The sequence below is a fragment of the Bacillus rossius genome, chromosome 5 (genome assembly GCF_032445375.1).
Source record: "Bacillus rossius redtenbacheri isolate Brsri chromosome 5, Brsri_v3, whole genome shotgun sequence".
NCBI lineage: Eukaryota > Metazoa > Arthropoda > Insecta > Phasmatodea > Bacillidae > Bacillus > Bacillus rossius.
In genome coordinates, this window is record NC_086333.1 from 79,070,640 (window position 1) to 79,096,433 (window position 25,794).

Genomic DNA, 25,794 nt, shown 5'->3' on the forward strand with positions numbered 1-25,794 from the left:
ATGTTATTTTGCAGCCTCTCAGGTATCGCTGCATTTCTAAAGGGGGCGGCAGGTCTCCAAAACTATCATAATACCGAGCCGTACGACCGGTCTTGGCATACGCTACCCAATGCGTTCCGGGCCCCTTACTCGTATCTAAATTAATAATACCGCTCTCGTTGTGATATGGTTTTGTGGGTAATTTATCCTTCATAAACACGTTTCTAAAATGTGGAATTTTTAATTTCCTAATTGCTGTCTTTATGTCTGCGGTGGTAAGGGCTCGCTTTGGCAGGTTACTCAGTATCCTCATTTCCTTTTCCCGCCCCTCTTCCTTCTTCTTCTCCGCTTGACCCCTCCCCCTGACTTTGGGTAGGGACGCAGGTATAGGCCCGAACCGTTTTTTGCAAGCGCCCGCATTTTACTATTGTGCTGTGCGTTGTTTACGGTCTTGGCTATACCCGCCGCTCCGCCAATCAGACTGCCTAGCGCTGCCAGCGCTGGGAAAATGAAAGGTAGCAGCCCGCCTTTTTTCGCGCGGTTTTTCTTTGTTGAAACACCGCCGCCAATCTTACGTTTTACTCTCATTATCTTATTGACTCCCCACGCTGCAATCTTTTCACCGAATTTCGTTGCGGGGTTCTTTGCTATTTGTGCGGCTTTGTTCGCTAATATACCGTCGGCTATATGTCTGTCACTTAGGTTATTACTTTTAGAATAGCTAATATCGTGGAGACGACACGCCTCGTCAAGGGAGTTGACTCCTGTATCTCCGCGTGCTAGCCTCTTGGCGAGTTTCGTTCCCGGACCGCAGTAATTATATCCTGGCAGATGTACTTCTACTGGCAGCTTGTTAATAACAGAGTTTATTATTCCTCCACCTCTTTGTACCTTCTTTCGTGTACAACGCATAACACTATACTGATTAGAGTTGGTATAAGTACGCTGTTTTTATAGTTTTTTGTTTAGTTGCGTAATGGAAGTAGTGCCACAGCGTGAGTCGCTGCCTGTGCGGATTACACAGGCTGATGAAGCCAGTGCTCGCGAGTCGCGGCATGGTTCTTTATTACCGTCGACAATAAGATGTTTAATTGTCGGTCCGTCCGAATGCGGAAAAACGTGTGTCCTACTCAGTTTACTCGAGGAACCGAACGGTCTTCGGTTCGAGAATGTGTATCTATATTCAAAATCGCTGCACCAACCAAAGTATAAACGGCTGGCTACGGTTCTTAGAGCGGTGGAAGGTTTGGAATTTTTCCCGTATACGGAAAATGCTGATGTGGTACCTCCTAGCGAGGCTGGGGCCAATTCAGTGTTTGTGTTTGACGATATAATGTGTGAGAAACAAGGAATCATACAGCAGTATTTTTCTATGGGTCGACACGCACATGTTGATTGTTTTTACCTAGGTCAAACTTATGGCAGAATACCTAAACATTTGCTTCGTGATAATGCGAATGTTATCGTGCTTTTCCGCATGGATATGCTTAATTTGCGACATGCCTACGATGATCATGTAAACAGTGATATGGAGTTTCGCGCGTTTAAGGATATGTGCTTCTTGTGTTGGAAAAATGAACATGGTTTTCTTGTTATCGTAAAGGATTATCCTTTACTTAATGGCAGGTATCGTTGTGGTTTTGATCATTTTATTGTTGCGAGTCATTGAAGGATGTCCTACAGCGTATCAAAGTTTGGAGGTGGTCCTCTGAAACGTCAGCTTGACTCGTGTATATCTCGCGATCTTGATGGGAATTGCGATTTGGGCGGAAAACGTTTAAAGCGTGTGGGTATGCCAAAGGATGCTGGGGATGGCGCGAGTAAACAATATATCGACTCTGTCGCGAGTGTAATCACTCGCACGGTGACGGAGGAGCTGTTGCGTCGGTTTACGGAGCTCAATTCATCGTTAGTCAATGTACGGGATGTGCAGGTTGGTATTATCGAGTTTTTACGTAATATGGAGTTGAAGGAGCAGCGGTCTGTGGACCAAATCAATTCTCGTCTGTCGGTACTGCCAACAAAGTTGGGTGATATGTATGTTACTTTGTTGGAGAATAAACTCGATCTATTTGAGAATACGATTATAGAAAAGGTAAACGGTATCTTGGCGGAACTGATATTGAAACTTACCGCTAGTGGTGCTGACATTTCGCAACGTGTTTCTCAATTGGCTCGTACTATTGGTGTTGTTAAGAATGGTGTTGATGGATTGGTTTCTGCATCGACTGTGAGGACTGTTGCTAAGCGGCCCACACCTCCGAGACCGCCTCCTAAAACTTAGACATTTTGTATATAAAAAGGCTTTATGCTGTATGGTTATCTTCAGTCATGTCTGCCGAGGCAAACGCATTAGATCATGTCATACGGAACATACGTGCCAAATATATTTTGGCTAAGCGAGCGCGAATGGAGAGGGATGCGATTAATCAGGAAATGTTCAAGTCTGTTAATTCGCGTTTGGATAGTCTTGGACAGTCGTTTGTGATCCCGCAACGTGATATTGTTCCGAAACAAGAGTCTTCAGATGTGAAGCCGGAACCGGTAATGAGTGATGGTTATGATTCTGACACTAGTATACGTCGCAATGTTATGAATGATTCATTGGGTGAATTACAGTCTTACTTACGGAGCTACAACCTTCGCTCGGGTGATGGGACCTACGGTCTCTATAAACGCAACAACCATTGGTTCTTAGGGGATACGGAAGTATTTTTTCACGATAATAATTTACTTCGCGTCAACGAAGAATTGATACAGCCTGCTCCCGGCTTATTCGAATTATTGTTCCGCCGAGTGCCGCACACCTACTCCGATTCTGCCTTAAAACAATACGGACATTTACTAGATATTACAAATGCTTATTATAAAAAAAATGATCCTACGACAAAACGATATAAAAGCGAAACGCATACAAAGTTTGATATCATTAAAGGATTGTTTCCGAATATTGACTCATCTCAGCGAGGAAGTGGCTTGTTACAAAAAACATTGGATTTGCAACGCACAAAGCAATTTATCTATTGGGACAACCCGAACCAACTTATTGCTCGCCTCAGATTACTAATGGCCTCGCAAGCTGCTGGCCATACCGGACATAGCAACGAGGTGATATCTATTCTTGAAGAGTTGAAGGAAGCTGGATATATCATAAAATGAGTGTCGCACAACGTGGGATTTCTAATGAATTGCATCGCGGAGTTCGCAGAATTTTTCCTCGTAGACGTGTGTTGACATATGGGCTTCGCGATTTATTACAGATTGATTTGGTGGAGATGATTCCGTACAGCAGGATAAATAGCGGTTTCAAGTACATCCTTACTGCTATAGATGTCTATAGCAAACGTGCATATGCGGTTCCAGTTAAACGAAAGACGGGAATATTAGTCACCGCGGCCATGAAGAGTATTTTAAATGAGGCGGGAAGTTTTAAGAATATTCAAAGCGACGCTGGAGCGGAATTTTACAATAAACATTTTCAAGCCTTAATGCAAAAGTACGCAATTAATCACTACTCTAGTTATAGCGAAGTCAAGGCGTCTGTTGTAGAACGTTTTAATAGGACTTTAAAGGATATGCTTTACCGTGAGTTCTCGGCACAAGGAAATTATAAGTGGCTTACACTTTTACCGAAATTACTTTCTGTCTACAATAATAGGTTCCACCGCACTATAGGCATGGCTCCGAATGCTGTGAGGGATAACTCTTTGCTACAAACAGTTTACAGGTATGTTAAGAAAATAGATTCTAGACGGTTAAAGGCTCGCGTGGGTTCGTACGTACGTATATCAAAACACAAGACAGTGTTTGAGAAGGGATTCAAACCCAGGTGGTCGCACGAAGTTTTCAGAGTGGTCAGAGTTATGAATAATTTTCCACGTGTGTTTCATTTGAGTGATTTGGACGGTAATGAAATTAAAGGCGGATTTTATGGTCCTGAGATTCAGGTAACTGCGTACCCCGATACTTATTTAGTGAATAAAATTCATAAAAAGTGTGGCAACCGTTTCCTAGTGTCGTGGAAAGGTTTTCCCGTTTCCGTAAAGACTTGGGTTAATTACCGTGATGTTATCCGGTAGGTTTGTGGGTCGCACGTCTTTTGTTTTTCGGCCTCGCCGTCGGTGTCCGGCATAACACCTTACCGCCTGGAGCGTTCGCGGGCGAGATCTGTAGTGGAGATTTCATTTCCCCCCTCCGGCCACGCGCCTCTTCGGTCACCACTTTTTTGTCAACAAGTCATCTGCAGTCACCTTCCCCCCTCCGGCCACGCGCCTCATCGGTAAACATTTTCCCTAGCGGCGTTTTGTCAACAAGTCATCAGCAGACGCATCGCGGCCCCCGGTGTGAGAACATGCTTCCCTACACGACATTTATTTTGTTACATGTCGCCGGGGTAGGCGGGGTGTGTTCCGGTGTTGTTTTTTCTGGGTCTTCGCCCCTTATTTTAAATATGTTTATTACTTAACGCTAAGGCGCTAACTCATTGACCTGTAAAAATATTATTAAATTTAAATATGCTTAGTATTATTAAAACTTTTAACTATGCTTATTTTACTCGACGTAATAGTAACTATGCTTATTACTTGGCGTGTTGCACACACACTGTTGTTTTTAAAGACATTATTATGCTTATAATATGATGTGGGGATTATAGTTGCGCAGTTTACGAGTGACGCTCCAGCAGGCAACATCTCGCTCTCTCTGCGCGGGATTTTGAGGTTATGTTTGTTTTAGTCATAGCTGGTATTGCGGGGCTTTTAAGCATTTCTTTTTTAAATTTAATTATGGTTGTTGGAAATTAACTTTGGCGGCTTATGCATACTTTTCCAAATTTAAACATAGCGATATTTTATTTCTTTTCGAACTTTAAATATGGCGATTAAGCATACTTTTTGTGGCGGGGTTTATAGACATAGCTATAATGACTGTATTATTTAAGCATAGCGTAATTTTATTTTTTTTTCGAAATTTAAACATATCTTCTTTTAAGCATATTTTTTTGTAACAATATGGCGGTTGTGGAGTGGTGGGGGTCTATAGGCATGTTTTTTTAAGACATGGCGGTTAAGCATAATGGTGGGGGGTTTGCTTTAAGCATACATCATGGCGTCATTTGTTTTAAGCATTCAACGTGGCGGCGGTTGTGGAGTGGCGGGGCTTTTAAGCATGGCGGTTTAAGCATAGCGATTTAGACATAACTAGTGTGGGGTTGTGTGTTTTAGGCATACTTGGGGTGTGGGTGTGTGTGGGTTTATAGACATATTTATTTTTCGTAATTTAAACATAGCGGTATTTTATTTATTTTCGAATACAACATGGCGGGTTAAGCATATTTTAATATGGCGGTTGTGGAGTGGTGGGGGTCTATAGGCATATTTTTAATATTTAAACATGGCGGCGATTGTGGGGTGGTGGGGTCTATAGGCATACTTTTTTAAAATATGGCGGTTAGGCATACTTGGGGTGGGGGTTTATTGACATATATTTTTTTCGAATTTTACGCATAGCTAGTATTGCTTTTAAAGACATAGTTTCTTTTAGGCATAGCTTCTTTTAAGCATATGTTCGTTATTTATTTGTCCATACTTCATATGGTCCCGTGGTCTAGTGGTCAAGGCGTCCGTCTCCTAACCACGATGTTGGTGCGTCCCCGGGATCGAATCCACCCAGCGCCCAGGTTTTTTTGTATACAATTCCCGCCTTCGGAGCGACGGTGGCGCGCTCCGGTAACTAAAGGCTGAACTAAGATGGCGGCCTACCGGCGCGCCCTGGTAACCAATGTCAACAACAATGGCGGTCCCCAGTGGCTGCGACACTGGCGCGCCCTGGTAACCAATGTCAACAACAATGGCGGCCCCCCACGTGACAAGATGGCGGCCCCCAGGCTGGTACTGGGGCCAGTGTTTACATTTCTATGTTTACATCGGTCCCAGTAACGGCTTACTCTCCCTACTTACCTGAAATATATTAAAAATTAAAAATACACAAATAAGAGTGGGCAAATGTTTTAACTTTTGGAATACAACAACAATGTTTTGTCGGCGACTGCATATAAGTCATCGAGTATAATGTATTTTAAGTAGTAGTATATGTTTAGGTACAATATTGTTCAAAATTTCTTTTGAAAACAAGTTTACAAGTCCAGAACTAAAAATAAAAAAACCTTAGGGAAATCTGCTGAACATAATACTCTGTGTTACTAAAGGGCCATTCGTCCATGAAACGGAACAATATTTTTAAATTCGTCAAATTGTGTTTGCACAAGCAGCCAGTTTTTGCTCCACAAATGGAATCATCAGGTTTTTCAAGCGTTCCTGGTGCATTGTAGACCTAAGCTTTGATTTTATGATAGTAAGCTTTGAAAAAGTTATTTCGCTTGTACAGCTAGTTACAGGCATTGTTGCAAATGTATTCATTACTGCACTGAAGCTTTTGTAGGTTGAACTTCGCTGAAACTTTGACAGCCAATCAATCCAGTCAGAAACAGTTTTAGGTGGAAAGTCGGTGTCCATATCTCTCTTTGTCTTCAAAAGCTTCACTTCTGCTTCTATTTCCGTAGCATTCACTCTGAACTGTTTTGAGAGAACTTCAAAGTCACTACTTTCACACTTGTAAGGACCCAAATTTAACCCCATTAGTTTTCCTGTGGCAGAGATCACTTTCTTGGTTTCTTGTGCAAACCTAGAGTTGATACCTTGAACTAGACTGTCCAAAACCGGATGAAATGTAAACAGTTTCAAATCATCGTTTTTGGTTTCTGTTGTATCAGTTAGTCTATGGCGAGTGTGTAAGGAGGAGGTTGTCTTGTACTGAATGTAAACAAGTTGAAATACAAGATTATACAGAAGAATGTACGGCTGTATTAAATAGCAATTAGTTTAGACGAACCCACACAACCTGGTGTCAGATGTGGGGTCTCGCGTGTTCGCCGGTAGAAGATTGTGATGGAAAAAAAAACCTGAAGTGTAACTTGCGCCCGAGATGATAAACGTCAACATGGCAGACGGCGGCGAGGAAAAAAAAAGTTGCGAATCATCACTAGTAATTGGGAAACAGCTTAAACCACCGGGGCCTCTGGATTTTACTGACCCTAACGCCTGGTTCAAGTGGAAAGTCCGATTCGATCGTTATCTAAATCTCAGTGGTCAGAACAAATGCAAGGATGAAGAGAAGATCGACTTATTAATGTATGTGTTAGGGGAGAAAGCGGATGAAGTGATAGTCACGTTCGAGAAACCAACGAGTGGGTGGACTTACAAAGAATTAGTGCAGGCCTTTGATAGACACTTCAAGCCTCGAGTAAATATAATTTTTGAAAGATTCAAGTTCAACTCGCGAATTCAACAAAAAGGGGAAACTGCGGAACAGTTCATTACGGCCCTGCATAACCTCGCCGATCACTGTGATTACGGCCCCTTGAAAGACGAGCTTATTCGCGACAGAATAGTGGTCGGGATGCAAGACGTCTCGCTAAGTGAAAAAATGCAGCTCCAGTGTACCCTGACCTTGCAAGATGCCATTAATATGTGCCGCCAGGGAGAGTTGCAAACATCACAGTCACAGCAGTTGCGTGGAAATCAAGAGCAGATAAATTACATACAGAAGAAGGGACCTTCCAGTAAATCAGACACAGGTCAGAATCGTAGGTTCAGTGCCCGTTTTGAGTCAAAAAATCTACGTCGAAGCTTCGATTCCGGGGAACATCAGGGAAGTGGTCAATCATCTATGCAGAACACTGGAAGTTGTGGGAAGTGTGGACGGACGCACAGCAGAAATAACTGTCCTGCCCAGAACATTACATGCTACACGTGTGAACGCCAAGGGCATTTTGCTAGGATGTGCAGGACCAAGAAAAATCTTCATCACATCTGTGAACTCTCGGATCCAGATGGAGAACCAGACTATGTGATAGGAGTTATAAGGGACACTCAACAATCTAACCCATTTAAAGTACACCTACAAGTGGTGGAGCTGGAAAGATCGGTGGAATTTTTGATTGATACGGGAGCCGATGTCACCTGCATGCCAAGCGAGATGATGGACCCAAAAGACTTACAACAAGGAACCAACATTAGTAATGTATGCGGGCCAGATGGGCGTAGTCTGGATGTAGTCGGTTACAGGAATCTCACATTGCAGTATCGAGGGCGTAGGCAATTAGTTAAAGTGTATTTTATTGGAAAATTGCTCCATCCGTTATTGGGTAAACATGCCATTCAAGCATTAGACGTGGTTCAAGTGGTTCACCGAGTGAATGTAGAAGCAGAGTTTCCAAATCTATTCTCTGGTCTAGGTAAATGGGAAAGTGACATGAAAATTCACCTTCAACCAGAAGCTAAACCGTACGCATTGACAAGTCCAAGAATGGTGCCCCTGCCGTTGTTAAAGAAAGTGAAACAGGAACTAGAGAGGATGGTCCGACTGGACGTTATCACACCAGTGGAGGTTCCGACCGAGTACTGCGCTCCTATGGTGGTAACCGCCAAAGGCGATGGAGTAAGGATTTGTGGTGACTTCACTAAACTAAACAGGTACGTCCACCGACCAGTGTTCCCTATTCCAAAGATCCACTATACCTTGGCACAACTGAAAGGGGCTAAGATCTTCAGCAAATTGGATGCTAACTCTGGATTTTACCAGGTGCCCCTGAGTAAGGAAAGTCAACCCTTAACAACATTCATCACACCATTTGGGCGGTTTATGTATAAAAGGCTCCCATTTGGGTTGAACTGTGCACCTGAGTATTTCAGTTCAAAAATAGCACAAGTACTTGAAGGTATCCCTAATGTGGTATATCACGTTGATGATGTACTGGTGTTCGGGGACACGGTTGAAGACCATGACAGAACATTGCGCCAGGTATTGGAAAGGTACAGTGCAACGGGCATTACTATAAACACAGAAAAAAGTGTGTTTGGAGTGAGTAAAGTTACCTTTTTAGGTCATGAAATATCAGCTGAAGGTATTAGGGTGGAGCCCAGTAGAATACAAGCCATTGAAAAATTTGCAGCACCTGAGGGTAAGCAAGCACTGTTGCGGTTTTTGGGAATGGTCAACTTTGTGGGTAGGTTCATCCCAAATCGTTCCGAAGTATTGCAACCACTGACCGATCTGCTGAAGGAGGGTCAGCCATTTGTTTGGGGTAGGCATCAACAGGCAGCGTTCATGAAAGCAAAAGACCTTATTACTCAATCACCTTGCTTATCACACTTTGACGCGGAGAAGGAGCTTATTGTGAGTGCTGACAGCTCATCATTTGGGCTAGGATTTGCACTGTTCCAGCAAAACACAGACGGAACACGAGATACTGTCTGTTATGGCTCGAGAGTTTTATCTAAAGTTGAATGTCGGTATGCTCAAATTGAGAAAGAGGCACTAGCGCTGACGTGGGCATGTGAAAAACTACAAGAATACATACTAGGCCAGCAAAATGTTACCCTAGAGACAGATCATAAACCACTCATACAGATTTTGATGTCCAAAAGTATTGATGAGCTTTCTCCACGACTTCAACGGTTTAGAATAAGACTCATGAAATACAACTATGTGGTTGTGTATACACCAGGGAAGCAGTTAGTAGTAGCGGACTGCCTGTCCAGAAGTCCGTGGCAGGAGGTGAACGTTGAGGACGAGTTGTTGACAGACACGCAGGCACAGATCAATATGATTATTAATCACCTGTCAGTGGCTCAGACTATAATGGACCAGATAAAACAAAACCAACAACAGGACTCAGTGTGCATCAAGTTAAGACAGTATACAAAAGGCCAGTGGCCAAGGAAAAATCAAGTTCCGGTTGAGCTCCAACCATACTATCAGTATCGATGGGATATATCAGTGGGTAAAGGTTTTCTGTTGAAGGGTAGTAGATTAATTATTCCAGAGAAACTGCAAACTTATGTTTTACAGCAACTACACAAAGGTCATCTAGGTATAACACGATGTAGGGCCCGAGCTCAGGAATCAGTCTGGTGGTTGGGGCTAAGCACGCAGTTACAAAATCTCATCCAGACATGCCCAGTTTGTGTGGAAAACCGGGCTAATGGAGTAGAGCCTTTTGTGGCAGAAAAGGTTCCTGACTACCCTTGGCAAAAAGTAGGGGTCGATTTGCTGAAATGTCAAGGGAAGTGGTACCTGGTGGTTGCAGACTATTATTCAAAGTACTTTGAGCTAACCGAGTTGAACAAGTTAACTGAAGCAGTTGTTGTGCAGGAGTGCAAAAACATCTTTTCTCGATTCGGCATCCCAGAGATAGTGAGGACTGACAATGGTCCTCAATTCAAAAGTGCATTTTTGCAGTTTGGTCAGTCATATGGTTTTCAGCACGTCACCAGTAGTCCCCTGTACAGCCAATCTAATGGGTGTGCGGAGGCAGCAGTAAAGACTGCAAAAAGACTTCTGACGAAAGGAGGGGACATTTACGAGGCCTTACTAGCTCATCGCAGCACACCTTTGGCTGGGGGCATGTCGCCCCTGGAAATTATGCTAGGGCGAAAGGTCCGAACATCAGTACCGTCGTTGAACTTACACAATGATACAGTCTTCAAGGGAGTGAAGAACCACTTACAAAAAGAAAAGGAATACCAACGGCAGTGGTACAACCGGCGACACAGGACACGGGACCTGGCCCCCTTACAAAATAAGGACAGGGTATGGGTAATAGACAAAAAAAAATATGGAGTGGTGGTGAGCACACCCGCAGAGCTACGAGTTCCCAGAGCATACGTCGTGGAAGCAGAAGGAGGCAGGTACAGACGTAACAGATGTCATCTGGTTCCCGCCCCTCTGAAGTGGCCACGAGACAGACCAGGGTGCCAAAGTAGCGACTACGAAGAAACTGTATCAGGAGGAGATAGTCTAGGAACCAGTGAAGTTGTCAGTGGACCTAATAGTAGGCATGGGCAAATGGGAAAAGAAGTGGCAACAGATAGTGTCCAGGCAGGAGAGCCAGCCGTGAGCCAGGAATCGGGGGGACTGGAGTCTGACGATGAACCGGAATGGTTGGGCTGGGACAATCGATCCCAGCAGAATGTCGGGGTAAATGTACCGAATTCGAGAAAATCTAGTAGAGTAAAGACCACTCCCGGGTGGATGAAAGACTATTACTAAACTGGGGGGAAACCAGAACAGTACAATGGTGAATGCAATAATGTAGCAGGTATTAGACGAACATAGGTTATATTGTGAAAGGAAGAACTGGGGACTCTCAGCTGTGGGGTGTACATAGTAGTGTGAACTTGACTAGTACGTTAGCATGTAGCAGTGATAGGAATGTATAGTAGTAGGTGAAAGGTAACTGGTGTTTCTGTATAAGGGTTACCTAGTCAAGAGTATTAGTAGACTGTGAAACTTAACAAAAAGGGAAAGATGTTGTATCAGTTAGTCTATGGCGAGTGTGTAAGGAGGAGGTTGTCTTGTACTGAATGTAAACAAGTTGAAATACAAGATTATACAGAAGAATGTACGGCTGTATTAAATAGCAATTAGTTTAGACGAACCCACACAACAGTTTCTGCGTAGAAGGCAGTAGTAGAGCACGAACTGACAATGCCTTCTAAGATGACTGAGACTTTTCTTTTTCGAACTGTAGGGTTTGAACATCCAGTAAGTTAGACATTTCCTTAGTTTTGGTGAAAATGTCCTCAAATTCTTCTTCGTTGTTTCTCATTTCTACCAAGGCAAGAGCCAGGCTTTCAACATCTTCAACTGCTTGACAAAGGTCTATTTTAGGATTTTGCAGGGCTTTGCTCACTTTCACCACAAGCCCATATCTGTAACTCGACACGATTGGAAAACATATATATATATATATTTTTGAAATAATAAAGTTTTTTGTAAGTATGCATTATTTCTGCTTGTAAAAAACAAAATAACGTTAACCCTAATGGTGGTGCCAAGGCACCTGTGGCACCTACCGTGCGCACGCCTATGATGTCGTTACGTCAGGTGAACGTGGAGGCCAGTGGAAAAGAGCTCTGTCGTCTCGACCGTTACGACCAATCCAACGGTCAGGGACTTTGACGTCCCGCTACTCTTGTACAAACAAAACTTAAGTTGAATTGAAATTACAGATTTCCTCTCAGGAAATTTTATTATACTTTCAACTCTAGTTATTTCCATCCCTTACAGTAATGGTTGGTCACATAAATTTTTAACTTAGACATTAGTTTAACACCAAATTTAGAAAGTTATAGGCTAATAAATAAAAAATTATTCAATAGTGTACATTGTACGGAATTTTTTTTGTAATCCGTTTTTTTTCCCAACCTCATGCAGTAATAGTTCGTCTTATCATAAATTATTTCAGACCAAATTTTTGGATAATTGTTAGATGATTTACAATTAATGTTATAGATTCTATAGTTTACCTAACATGGATTTTTTTTTTTGTTTTTAACCTTTGTTTTCTTCCATCCTTTGCAACAATGGTTAGTGCATCAAAAATTGTTTCAGGCAAAAGTTCTGTATAAAAATTTTTATAAGATTACAAACAATATGAACGGGTTTTTTTTTTTTTTTTTTTACCTACTAAGGGAGTTATGAATTTGTTTTTGTCATTCAATTCCCTTTTTTCACCCCTTGCAGTATAATTAATAAGTCCTATAAGAAATTATTTCAGACGAAAGTTGTAGATAATATTTTAAGGTTTCACAATAAAAAAAAACGGATTTAATAGTGTACATGATACATAAATTATCATTTTTTTTAATTTTCACATTTTTGCCCTCAACCTCTTGCAGGAATGGTTAGTCTTACCAAAATTGTTCCAGACAAAAGTTTTAAATTAAAATTAAAATACTTAAACAATTTTAACGGATTTGATGGTGTGCTTACTAAAGGAGTCGTTTTTTTTAATCCCTGTTTATTCCACTCTTTGCAGCAATGGTTGGTTGTATCAAAAAAACAAAATGGCAAAAATTTTAGATTATATTTTGAAGGTTTACAAACAATTTGAACGAAATAAATAGCATTGTTCCTTATTGCGTATCCAGTTTATATCAAAGCTTATTAAACATATTTTCTAAATCAAATATATACTTGAATTACAGTTTTGCATCACAAACACATTGAATTAATTATTTTATTTTAAATTTTAATTTAAAATACAATTGGCTACGTCACACGGAACAACTTCTCTCGGATATAATGTTGCTTAGTGTGTACTCAGTTTATTCCAAAGCTTTATAATGCGTATTTTCTAAATTTGAAAATAAAATAATACTTTGGTGACTGTACAGATTCAAATTGCACACACATGCAATTGCTTACTTTAATTATAATGTTTTATAAGTTAAAATGCGATTGGGTACGTTACACGAAAAAATTGCTTCTGGGAAATATGGCCCCTAAAGCTTTATACATATTTTAAAACTTAAATTTTTTTTCCCGTAATTATACAGCTTTGCGTTACAAACACATCCAAGAACGTTCTTTGTTTTGAAACGCAACTGGATACGCGGTAAGGAAATTACACCGGGTTCCGTCTCGGCCACGTAACGGTGCCGCAGTGTAGGTTGGAAGGGTAGCCCTCGAGGTTAGTAGACTGCTATTAGTAGTCTACTAACCTTGGGTAGCCCTGCCCCGGGGGCGGCGCGGAGGCAGGCTACTCACGTCAGCCGCGGTCCCGCCGCCAGCAGCAGCAGCGCGACTACCCGCAGCTCCATGGCGGCTGCGACTGGCCGCCAGGCCGCGCTACTTGCACCGCCCCGACCCGGCTTCCCCTACCCCCTCCACCCTCCACCCTCACCCGCCCGGCAGCTGCAGCTGCAGCTGGCCTGACGTGGTCTGCACTTGCGGCGGTCCAGCCCGCCTTCTGCCTTCTGTATGCCAGCGGAAATACGTGGTCATCTCTGGATGCATGCATGCACTAAGCAGAAAAAACTTTGAAACACACAGAAAACACAGTTTTGGCCAAGGGCGGATCCAGAAAGAGGCTCAGGGAATAATTTTGTAGTTTTTATTTAGTTGTGTGCATTTGATTTCTGGTTCAAATTCTTCCTATTATTTATAGCAATGCAGTCTAGTGGATGTTGCCAGGCCTTACGAAGTCTAGAGCCGCCACTTGCTGCCCTATGCACGACTAGAAGGCTGCGTGCCAGTTCAGAGGCGACACCGCGCTAGAAGCAGCTAGAAGCAGCAGTGAGCGTCACACTTACCATCCCGCCTCGCTGATACCAATAGGTACACGCCTGATTAGACGGGCTTCTAGCTTGGGCCCTCGCGCCATGCTGATTCCAAACCACCAGGTATTTACTGATGTTATTCGTGAGCTGTAAACTATCAACAAACAGGTTGTGAAGACATACTTGTTGCCGTTATTAAACTTAGCAAATATATAGTTGAAAATTCTGTGACGAAACACAAAATGCAAGATAGATATGATAAATTTACGGGATTAGCCTTATAAATTAACTAATGACAAATAGCATGAGAAAGAGCCTTAATACCAGATGATTACACCATTAGACAATCTCGGAGTGATGTTATGCCTTGTCAAACCAACAGTGAGTATGGTTGTTTAAAAATAGGTAGGTCCTATTATAATAAACAATCACTATAGGTAGGTACCCAAGATGGAAGGGCATGTTCCCCCTTTAGAAGTCGATGAAGCTCACAAATAATGTCCCCGCTGCAGGACTTCCCAAATTTTTAAACATAGCCAAAGTTTGTTGAGATAGAGGGAAAAAGGGACAGCAGGCTACAAGGGTCATACTGCAGTATTTTTTCTTGACTAGTGTTTTAACTGTTTTAATCAAATAACTAAGCAAAAGTTTCTGTTTGAATGTTTTTTGAAGCGCAGTGTAGGAAAACTTAAGCACAAATAAATCTGAATCAACCTAAACCTCTCTTCACTGTTTTTTTTCAGTAGCTAAGATGCAATTTGATCACCAGTCGCAGATAGTTTTTTTTTTTTTATCGCAAAGTTACATGACTTTGTGTACCAAATTCTTCATACCCAGTTTAGTCTTATTCACTATCCAAAGAAAAAAAAAATTAAAACCCCACAAAAAGGCAAGTGCAATGGCTCTTAAATGCTGTTTGTAACCAAGCACCTTTCAGATATCTTCAGAGGCTTGCAGAAGCTCAGGAGCAGGTGTGTATTCATAACTTACTCAAGATTTAGACCCAGAACATTGCAGTCCACAGATCTATGTGTAGCACTATTTTGCTGCATGTTCTTACACATTAAGGGGCCCGCCTCGTCAGAGGTGTATGTGTGTAAAGGCCGGTCCACACGCAACGTTTTGTACACAGTTTTGACTGCGCAGGTAAAACTGTGCAAAAAAAAATTGTAGTTTAGCCGTGTCCACACAACACAGTTTGCAGCCAAGTTTTATCCTATCAGATCCGAGAAGCCCTTACTTTGGCCAATTCTTTCCGGGATACCGACCTCAAAGAGTTAATGTTTTTTTTTTTTTTTTTTTTTTGTGATTTTATCTCTTTTAGTTGCGGTGTCAACCTCTTTGTATTTTTGCACAAGTACTTCATACTCTTGACTTTTTTTTGTCCCTATCGCTATATTCTTTTGATTTAACCCGCCACAAACACGGAAAGGACTTGTACAGACCAATGAACTCTGTTAGAAATTCACGTGAACACTGTCGAAAATCGGTCATCGTTGAACATATGACACTGTGACTTGATGTAGGCTTTTGGACATACACCATTGCTAAGCACATGTATGTCTGTAGAAGAAAACTACAAAAAACACAAATTAAGCAAAAAAATTGCTGTTGTCAGGATATAAACACCACAACAGGAATATGGTCAACAAACAAAGGAAAAACAAAGAAAAATGGACTAACAGAACGAAAAAACCCCACAAATGATGACAGCACAAAAATACCGAACCCAAAAAATTCAGCACAACAGTTGAAACGAGACAAAAACACAGCAAAACAAAAAGACGAAAACAAACACAATAGTTTTCCAAAAAAACAAAGAGAACGAAAAAACCCCCACAAATGATGACAGCACAAAAATATTGAACCCAAAAAAATTCAGCACAACAGTCAAAACGAGACAAAACACGACAAAACGAAAAAACGAAAAGACGAAACCAACACAACAGTTTTCTTAAACAGAAACAAGCGACGTTTAGGGAACTGCTATCTGCTCCCGTCCTCAGGCAGAGACGCACATGGTACGAAAATACAGGTGCGACTGAGTCAATCACTCAGTTTTTTGTTTGTATTTGTTTGTGTTTTATTTTTTGTAGTTTTCTTCTACAGACATACATGTGCTTAGCAATGGCGTATGTCCAAAAGCCTACATCAAGTCATGCACTCCCATTGCACAAATCTTTCAAAGATAATATATGACACTGTTCCGACACAAATACCGAGGATGAACTGAGCCCCGTGTACGGAGAAGACGGAGGAAGTGTCCACACGCTACGACAAGTCTGTGCAGGTCGACTAAACTGCGCGGACATAAATGAGTCTTGGCCACAGTTTTCCTTCTCCGTGTTCTGTCTCCGCGCAGTTCACAAAACTGCGCAGTTTTCCTGTCTACACGCTACGTCTTGTCTACAACGATGTGACCTGCACAAGTAATCGTTGCTGAAAACGTTGCGTGTGGACCGGCCTTTGGCGAGGCGGGATGATAAGCGCGACGGTCGCTGGTGCTTCTAGCGCGGTATCGCCTCTGAATGCAAGGTTGTGAATTGGCGCGCAGTCTTCTCGTCCATAGAACTGTGAAATTTGAGCGGTGACCGTAACATTACATGGCTTAGAAATGAAGATAAAGGTGTAATGCACGTCCCTTAAGTGCTTTCAAGAATCTGTACAAATAGTTTTATTCCTAAAAATTAAACCTGAAAACACACCGTTTAGCCATTTTAACTCTCCAAAAAATACAGTTTAAAAAATTAAAATCTGAAATCAAAAATGATTTTGTGCCTTCAGAGTATTCTTAAATGTTTTTCGTAAATTGGCCCCACTCGGATATCTTGAGTAGTTTTTAAATTGCTTTGTTTTTCCCTGTAGTTCTGCGCACCGTATGTGCGCCTGGGCAGACGGCGTCCGTAAGCATAACAAAAGAATACACTCCTCCCTGTCTCCATGGCAACGCAGTAGCTGACCGCCAAGGTCATTTCAGCAAACATCTTCCCGTTCCTTGTTTCGGGTCTAGTCTTGTTAATTAGTGCAGCAATTATGGGAATATTCCGACGTCATTAAATAAATTAATGTTTACGTCCTTGAACTTCTATTAGCCTAGTTCCCCCCCCCCCCCCCCCCCCCCCCAACACATTTTGGAGGATGAATTGTGTCACTGGGTTAACTGAAGGCGTTATGCACTTTCTTGTACTCAAGGACACGGCAGGGGCTATAAATTAATGCCAAGGGAGTCAACAATAACAAAAAAAAAACTTAAAGAACTAAAAAAAAAAATTACATTTTTGTAGTCCAGACTAAACCATGTTTAATCAAAATTTACCATTAATAACCGATTCTCCAGTTACAATGAATGTCAACAGTGGGATTTAATGACCTGGCCTGGTTACTATCTTGCTAGCGATTACGGCAGATCAGGGCAGAATTATAATTGATTCAGTAAAAAGAATAAATAATAAGTTCAGCTCGGACGAAAATCAATGGCAAAATACACACTGTAAATATGCATTCATTAAAAAAAAAAGTATAATTTTTCACTCAGTAATAGTCTGTTTCAATGATGATCATTATTGCTTTCAATCAAGCAAGATATAAAACCTTAGGTACCAACCTGTAATGTTAGGTCCTCTTCTCTGATACTTTATGTTTACGTAGGTAGTCTTGAATTTTTACATACATTTCTCCCTAGGGTGTGCTTAACCTATTGCTACTAGGCATACAAAAATGCATTTACAAACAAACTGTAAAAATAATTTTAAAACTTGTAGTTTATGTGGTGAATTTGTAAAGTAATATTTCTGTAAATCTGCTAGTTTTTTTTATTAAATTTTGTGCATTATCTCAATTTCTCCAAGTTGTATTTTTTTGGATTCTTGATAATTTAAAACTTTTATTAAGATATTTATGAAAATGAGGTTAAAATTGCTTGAAATGCATGAACTACCCACAGCAATAACACAAGGAAAATCTTACATTGTGTATCCATGACACAACATAAGGTTTTTTTGATTATGAACTCATGTAAGGTTAGCAGATAACATGTACCAAGTAGGTATATTGTGTCAAAATTAAATATGGAAAACATATATATATATATATATATATATATATATATATATATATATATATATATATATATATAACCTTAACATATGGATGAGAGATGGCTTAAATCAAAACATTGAAGGGGATGACTCATCTGGTAGTTTGTGATTGAGGGTGGGATTCACTATTAGAGATTAAGAAATGTTATCTATCTGAAGTACTGTATCAATTTTTCAAGGGCCAAATATTTTGAAACTAATCTGAAGGCCAAACACACATGAATTAATATTACATTTTTCATTTCTTTATCACATGTCACATTTTATTGTATTAGTCACTGTAGAGAACATATTGATATGTTCTCTACAGTGACTAATACAATAAAATGTGGCATGTGATAAAGAAATGAAAAATGAGTCTTTCAAAAATATTAACAAATATTAAAAGAAATCATTAAATATAAATGAGAATAATTACTGAACAAAATATAAATACCTTTAATGTAAATAATATTTTTGTGTATTTCTGTGAGGATACTTTGGCTTCAAAAACACTTTCCGCTGAAAACTTTATTCTACATGTATGCAACCAAAGACGGTTAATAATTGACAGAATATTTGATAATACTTCTTTGTTTGAAATTCTTTAGGCAAGCCGTACGAAACAATGTCGTGACCAGGTACCACATCTTGAGTTTCTCAGTTTATCAAGTGAAATATTAAACATATAATTTTTGTTCAGATAGTAATTTAATGGGATAAAGATGCAACACACAAACTAATAGCTCGGAATATTTACAATTTAATTTTTTAGTAGTAAATGTAATGTTCTAAATTTATAGTTACCTCCCTCAGGCAAGGTTAGGTCAATGTGGAACACACACTACTTCATGCTGGTAAAACTCCAAAGTTAAAATATTTTGTCTTCATTAAACTATCTCAATTTGCCCATTTTAATTTGCAATTGGTAAAAATAGCTCTATAATCAGTTATTTTATATTTACCTTATATTGTTACACTTATATGAAGGCAAACAAATTGTTTCCAGGTAAAATTATTTATTTTTCATTAATTATTATTTGTGGAAAATTTATTTTGTAACAGCATTTACAAAAGTTAAGTCGTTCTGATTAAGAATTTTTGGAATTGTGATATCAGGTGTTAAAACACAATAAATATAAAAATATGACACAGAGACTTTTTATAATATATTAAAGCAAATATTACAAGATTTATAACTGTACAATATACATTCATGATTTACAAACTAACTGTACACTATATTATAGCACTGTTAACTAGCACATTCTGGAAGCAGGGTACATCAGTAATAATTCATGTACAATAGTTATCTAGAAACTTTTTAACTTACACTGAGAAAATGATGAAAGGTATAGTTTAAAATTGTATATCATAAATTTTCTGAATAACTTATGAACAATAAGGGTTAGCGTTCATTACATTATACTTTCAGTAAATGATTAAATGTTTATATATCAATAGCTATAAAAACAATGTTACAAATTTAATTAAAAATTTATTTTTACATAAATACTTGGAATGTTTAAATGATACTAAAAAAAATTAATATAAACTTTAATTAGCTTCAGGAGCATATGCAAGGAGGGAATTTGGGGGGTATTCCGCCCCCCCCCCTCCCTGAAATCCTAAAAAAATCTATCATTCCCAGCAACAAAAGGAAAAATTTTGTAAAGCAAACAGTGGGAAAAGTAGTTTTATTACCCTCCCCCCTAATAAAAAAAATTAAATTCTATGTATGCTCCTGATTAATATAACAAACAAGTGTTCAAAATACTATAAAATGTTTTACCCTTAATTAATTTATGGATAAGGAAGAACAGATGGCTGCACTTTACTTGCAATTAGGAACGGATAATTACGATGATATTAGGTGCATGACTAAAAATTAAAAATTATTGCAATCAAGAATGAAAAAAAAAAAACAAAGACACGATAACAGCACACATCGTCGGTAGCGATGGTGATTCGTGGCGAGAGCGTTTTGTTCCACAGTTATCTTCAGAACTGTATCGCTTCTCCCGGCTGGCGGAATTCCGAGGTTTCGAACGTGCCTTACCCAGGCCCAGATGGTTTCCTCATGTCCAGCCCTGCGTGGAAGTTCAGTACCACGACATATTGAACCACAGCTTTTCTGTGCTAAATCCAATCCTTTGGTAAACAACACACATGTAAAAAGAAGACAAATCATTTACATTATGCATGTGCATACAATAGGAGAACAGTAACTTTCAAACAAAACAGATGTGAAGACTTTTTACTTGTTTGCAGATGCAGGCGGTCACTTTCAAAAGCATTTCAAATTGTTCTCGATCGAATTGGCACAGTAATTATAATCTAGTGAAATTTGGAAGCTACACATACAATATTAGATCTTTACGGATGGAAAAATTAGTAGTGGCACTTGATTTACCAGTGTTAATATTTTTATGAAATTTTTTTTTTTTTCAGAACTCATTTTGATGTACATGTTTGTTTTTAAATAAACATCTTTCACTTTGATTAGAAACCACAAAATTTTCAGCAGAACCTTCTTCAACATCAGTCTTTCAGACAATTTCTATGGTTTACGTAACACAAGAAAAATATTAATCATGAAAATAAATGCACACTTAAAAAACTATTCCATTAATCTAATTATTCTAATTTTAACAGCTCAGATTCTGTAAATGATTATGTAATTATTAAGTAACAGTAATGCTAATTGAGTTTTAATGAAATCACCACAAATATTATTTGACAGATTCATAAAAAAATGATATTTTTTCTCTATGTCCAGCATATAGCTTGAACTAAAGCAATAAGATTGACTCTTATGTCTGATGTTCTTGGTGAAGCACTGATTAATACTTTTTTTTCCCCCTATCTGTATGGTTAAAAACACATGCTGGCCAAAACAATACAGTAATATTTTTAATAAGAAATAACTTTCACTTTTTTTTCAAAACAAAATATTTTGTGACAATTTTAATAAATGCAAAGGTGACACAACAAAATTTTTACAGAACATGCTCAAGCAATTAAATCAAAATAAGTTTTTCTTTAAGCTTTCATTTTATTGTACAATAAAATATGTAAAGAGACCACCAAATATTGATTTTCAGTGTAAATGCAAGACTATAAAAGCCAAGATATCAAAAACACACCCTAGCACAGTGAAAGTTCTTACATATGCACTTTTGGGATAATGCATATTGGATTAGTGGTTTTGCCAGATTGCTGAACGCCAATAATTTTAATACGAATAGCAAGTGATAAAAGTGAAATATGAAATTTAACCTGCTATAAAACAAGGAAACACTGTCCTGAAATGAAAACAGACGGTAACGATAAAATCGAAGCTAACTAAAAATGCCGGCAGCGAGGTAATGCAACCTGTAGGCCAAGGTGAACAAACGGAATACACCCGGAATACATGGGCGACTCGACTCATTCAGATTGCAGAATGGGCCGAGCCACAGATAAGTCATGTTAAAAACCTTCACGGTAACATTTTGACGAACACCGCTTGCTCTAGGCTCGTGCACTATGTATCTGATTATAACATTGGTCAGTGAATAAAAATAAAGCATCACGAGGGAATAAAAATGATTGAAAATAGCAAACCACTGTGGTTCGTAAGTAGACAAAGAAACCATACATCAACCAACATAGTTGGTTTCAAAAATGAAAATTAGGTCTGGTCACGCCAGCTCTAAACGCACGGAGCGCTAAAGGAACCACTGATCCGCGCATCGCAACCCTCTTCCCCTCTGTGGGGTTTGACACAGTTAACCTAACATTTTGTAGTTAAATATTAAAGATGTCATATCTACATTGCTGTGGACATAATATTTCATAATATTTCATAGCCTTTTTCACTATCAAAATAATAAAGTATGTCCATAAAAGAATGTACCAGCTATAAATTTTAATAGTATCAACTGTAAGCATTGTAGAGTGTTGGTTCAAGGTCATAATCAAAGAGTAGCTCAAACAAGTTTTAGATAAGCGCATGCGTGAGTACTGCTTTGTTATTTTCTCGCTTGCAGCACCAATTACGCAAAATGTCGACTCCTGAGCGTAAAGCATTTTCTGTTCTGCAATTTGCTGAAAGTGAATCTGTTAGTTTCATTTGTACGATAGCGGGTGAACGTCGAAGTTCCTGACCGCTGGTTTGGTCGTAATGGTCAAGTCGAAGGAGCTCTTTTTCGCTGGCCTCCAAGTTCACCTGACATAACGTCATTCTATTTTTCCTTTGGGGCTTTATAAAAGATCATGTCTACGTTCCACCGCTACCTAATGATTTGCCAGAGTTGAGACACAGAATTGAAGAGGTTATTGCTTCCATTACTCCAGACTTGTTAACCAAAGTATCGGAAGAATTGTACTTTAGGTCGGATGTGTGCCATATAACTAAAGGTGCACATATTGAACATTTGTAACAAAACTAAGTAATATACTTTTAATTCGAAGTATGATTTGTTGTAAATAATATAAATTAATCTGTTATAATATATCATTGAAACTGGGACTTTTTTTTATGGACATGATGTATATGTTGAAAAACATAAAATGAAACTGCCATTGGAAATTACAATGGCTCTTACATGATATTTCATTTGTAATGAAACATCTTTAATATATCTTGAATGGTTAGTAAATGGCACATTAACACCCGGCTCTCTGAACGCTATACAGCCAGATGGCTGCCTTAAGGCGTCTTTACGTAAAATTACTAAATAAATATAAAATCTTAAATAATACTCTAAATATGTAAAGGCATTGAAATGTTTATGAAAAACCAGACACAGTATAGTAAAATAATCAAGGAACAATTTTTTACATATTAAAATATATACTTCATTCTTTGCCAAAAAAAAACTTTGTAAGTTTCCTCGTCTTTGCAACTGAACACTCAATTGTTTGTATCATTCTGCACAAATGCAATAATGTTTGGAACGTTGCATGTTAACTTGAAATTTAATCAATCACAAATTTATTCAAAACAAAACTATCTAAGTTCTCCAGAAAATCTGAGCTACCTACATTACAATGGGAAAATTAATGAATCAAAAATTCATAGTGTTCCATCACTTCAAATTATTGCACATTTTTTAAATTAATAAAAATTATTTAACATCAATTTTTTTATATAAAGTGACTAATAATAAAATGTTATTTCATGCGATCACACACAGTACTTTAAAGAAACTTTTAAAGCAAGTGTGTTTCAGCAGTATTGGGTAACATTAAGAACAGTGCATATGCACCTAGTGGTTTCCTGAAGGTAAAAAACACAACAACAAAAAATTCTTAATGATAGCAGAAAAGTTTGAAAAAGGATACCGCATACACCTGGACAACTAATACTACTAGACATGACACTTACACCTGTTGCTGCATATTCTTCGAAAAACTGGTTAAAATTTGGCACTTCAAGCATTTGATGTAAACAGTTTGCAAATGACAGTCTGCTAATTGAACTACGTCCGAGACCCACGCCTCGGGCATCACGAACGCTTCGTAGCAGAGATCAGCAGAGAGCTGAAGGATGACGGGAGTTGCCGCTCACAGAAGCCGACCGGACGATGCACGCTCACACGCGCGGCAGCACCGCGGCCCGAGTCCTAGCGCCCTAGCGGACCGGGCACGGTGTCGACGGAGCGGGACGCCGCGCGCGGCTTCAAGAGTTCATGACCGTGGAGCGGCGCGAGTAGCCGCGCCGCGTGACCGCCGCGCCCTGCGCCTCGCACTCGCGCCGCACACGGTCGATGATGTCCGCCACCAGCTTCTCCTCCTTCTCGCGCTGGGACCGGTACTCGTCGTCGCGCGCCGCCGCGTCCGAGCCGCGCGTCCGGCGCGTCTGGCGCGGCGGCTCCGGCTCGAGCGGGGGCAGCGGCTCGTCCTCGGCCTCCTCGCAGTCCCGCTCCGCGCCCTCCGCGTGCCGGTTGGCCACGTGGCCCGCGTAGCCCTTGCGCGACTTGAAGAACACGTTGCAGCGGTGGCACTTGTAGAGGCTGGCGGGCGGCTGGAAGGTGGCCGCCACGTGGAACTTGTACTTGTGGCGGTACCAGTGGGTGCGGGTGGGCAGCACCTCGCCGCACCACTTGCACACCACGCTGCCGTCGTCGCGCACCAGGTACTCGAGCAGCTCCTGCCGCGCGCGCCCCAAGAGGTCGTCCGGGTCGGCGTCCTCGCACTCGGCCACCAGCAGGTCGCCCGCCTCGCGGCTCAGGAAGTGCACGCCGGGCGCCACCAGCCCCAGCTTGCCGTCCTCCGGTCCGCACAGCTCCAGCGTGATGGAGGGCTGCTCCTCCACCAGCACGCTCGAGAAGCTGCCGTCTGGAACACAGCGCATACCGGCCCGGTGCTCACAGCCGTCATCCCCCTGCACGGCCCGTACGCTGCACCTCGTCGTCAAGTAGGTACTCTAACTCATATAGCACCACCGCTACCAATTCCGATAATGGGAACTTTCATTCGACCTTAAATCGAGGAACTGCTTTTCTTGACGTGCTGTCAACCTGACAGGAGCATACCAGGAGATGTTCTCTTCCATTCCCAGTTCGCAGGGAGTGATGTTCAGATCAGCAGAATGGACTGAAATTGAAAACTACTTGAACAGGAACATGGAATGAAGACAGAAAGTAAACTGCATCCCTGGCAGTCACGGGTAGAGACGACTTATTTCACATCTGGAACGCAATTTGCTTTTATAGAGGAAAATGGTCACATTTGTCTCAACTAAGGACTTCTGTTCTCCATGAGCAACATATAACAAAACACTTTATGGCACAAAGAAGCTTCACCGAGCAACAGGGTTGGCTGATTTAAACCACAGTTTGAACAAAGTGTTTTTTTTAAACCAAATTGTTTTCTTAAAGAAAATGTATTTTTTAAATAGAATATCTTAATAAATTTTAATGAAAGGTGTAATTCCATTCTAATAACAATAGTTTGCTAATTAATGTTCCTTGTGATTTATAAGAAAAAATTATCATATACTAATCAAGATATTATTTAAATTAACTGAATAAGTTTTAATTTATAGCCAGCTAATTACTCCTCTAAAATTAAATGAATTAGTAAATTGTAGTCAAAAGTGTAAAAAAAAAGGAAATAAATAAATGTATTTTTTTTTTAACTACTATTTGGTGGGAAATCCTCATGTGGGAAAATACCCTTTCTGTGGTTAAGGCCCAGTCAGATTTGCTGGACTTCAATCAGTTCTTTGATGTTATAACTTTTCTGGTTCAACAAGAGCAGCAGAAAGTGGAATGTTGTATGGCTTTCATTAGAACATGCTGAGAACCAAAATAATGTAATAAAAAAGGGGGTTGTCTGTTAAGTCAGTTTACGGACGATAATTTTACGTGATAACGTGAGTGGAAGAGAGATAGATGTGTCACAAGCCGAACGCGTAGGCCAATCGTGCCTCTATATCGCTTGTTCTGCGCTCTCGCACGCTCGGCTCATGCGGAACGTGACAATGAGTCATGCTTTTTCGTGCGTGCAGCCGGCGTTCATCGATTTATAAGACGATATCACGTCAAAAAACCTGGTTTTGAACAAAAAAAAGTTTGTTTTCCAACCCTGCTGAGCGCACTCTACAACTTCAGTAACACGTTCCACTG

The 25,794-nt window shown here is 40.1% G+C and overlaps 1 protein-coding gene across 7 annotated transcripts in view; it reads right to left on the reverse strand.

Annotated features, from left to right (window-relative positions):
• Positions 1 to 13,650, reverse strand: part of LOC134532078 (inter-alpha-trypsin inhibitor heavy chain H4-like) — a 60,026-nt gene extending 46,376 nt beyond the window's left edge. For 6 of the 7 annotated variants that reach the window (XM_063368286.1, XM_063368285.1, XM_063368287.1 and 3 more), the window contains exon 1: positions 13,591 to 13,643. In XM_063368286.1, coding sequence (XP_063224356.1) covers positions 13,591 to 13,643 — 53 coding nt within the window. Of the gene's footprint in view, positions 1 to 13,590 lie in introns of all 7 variants that reach the window. The other variant, XM_063368282.1, reaches the window with a different exon arrangement.
• Between the last annotated feature and the right edge of the window lie 12,144 nt (positions 13,651 to 25,794).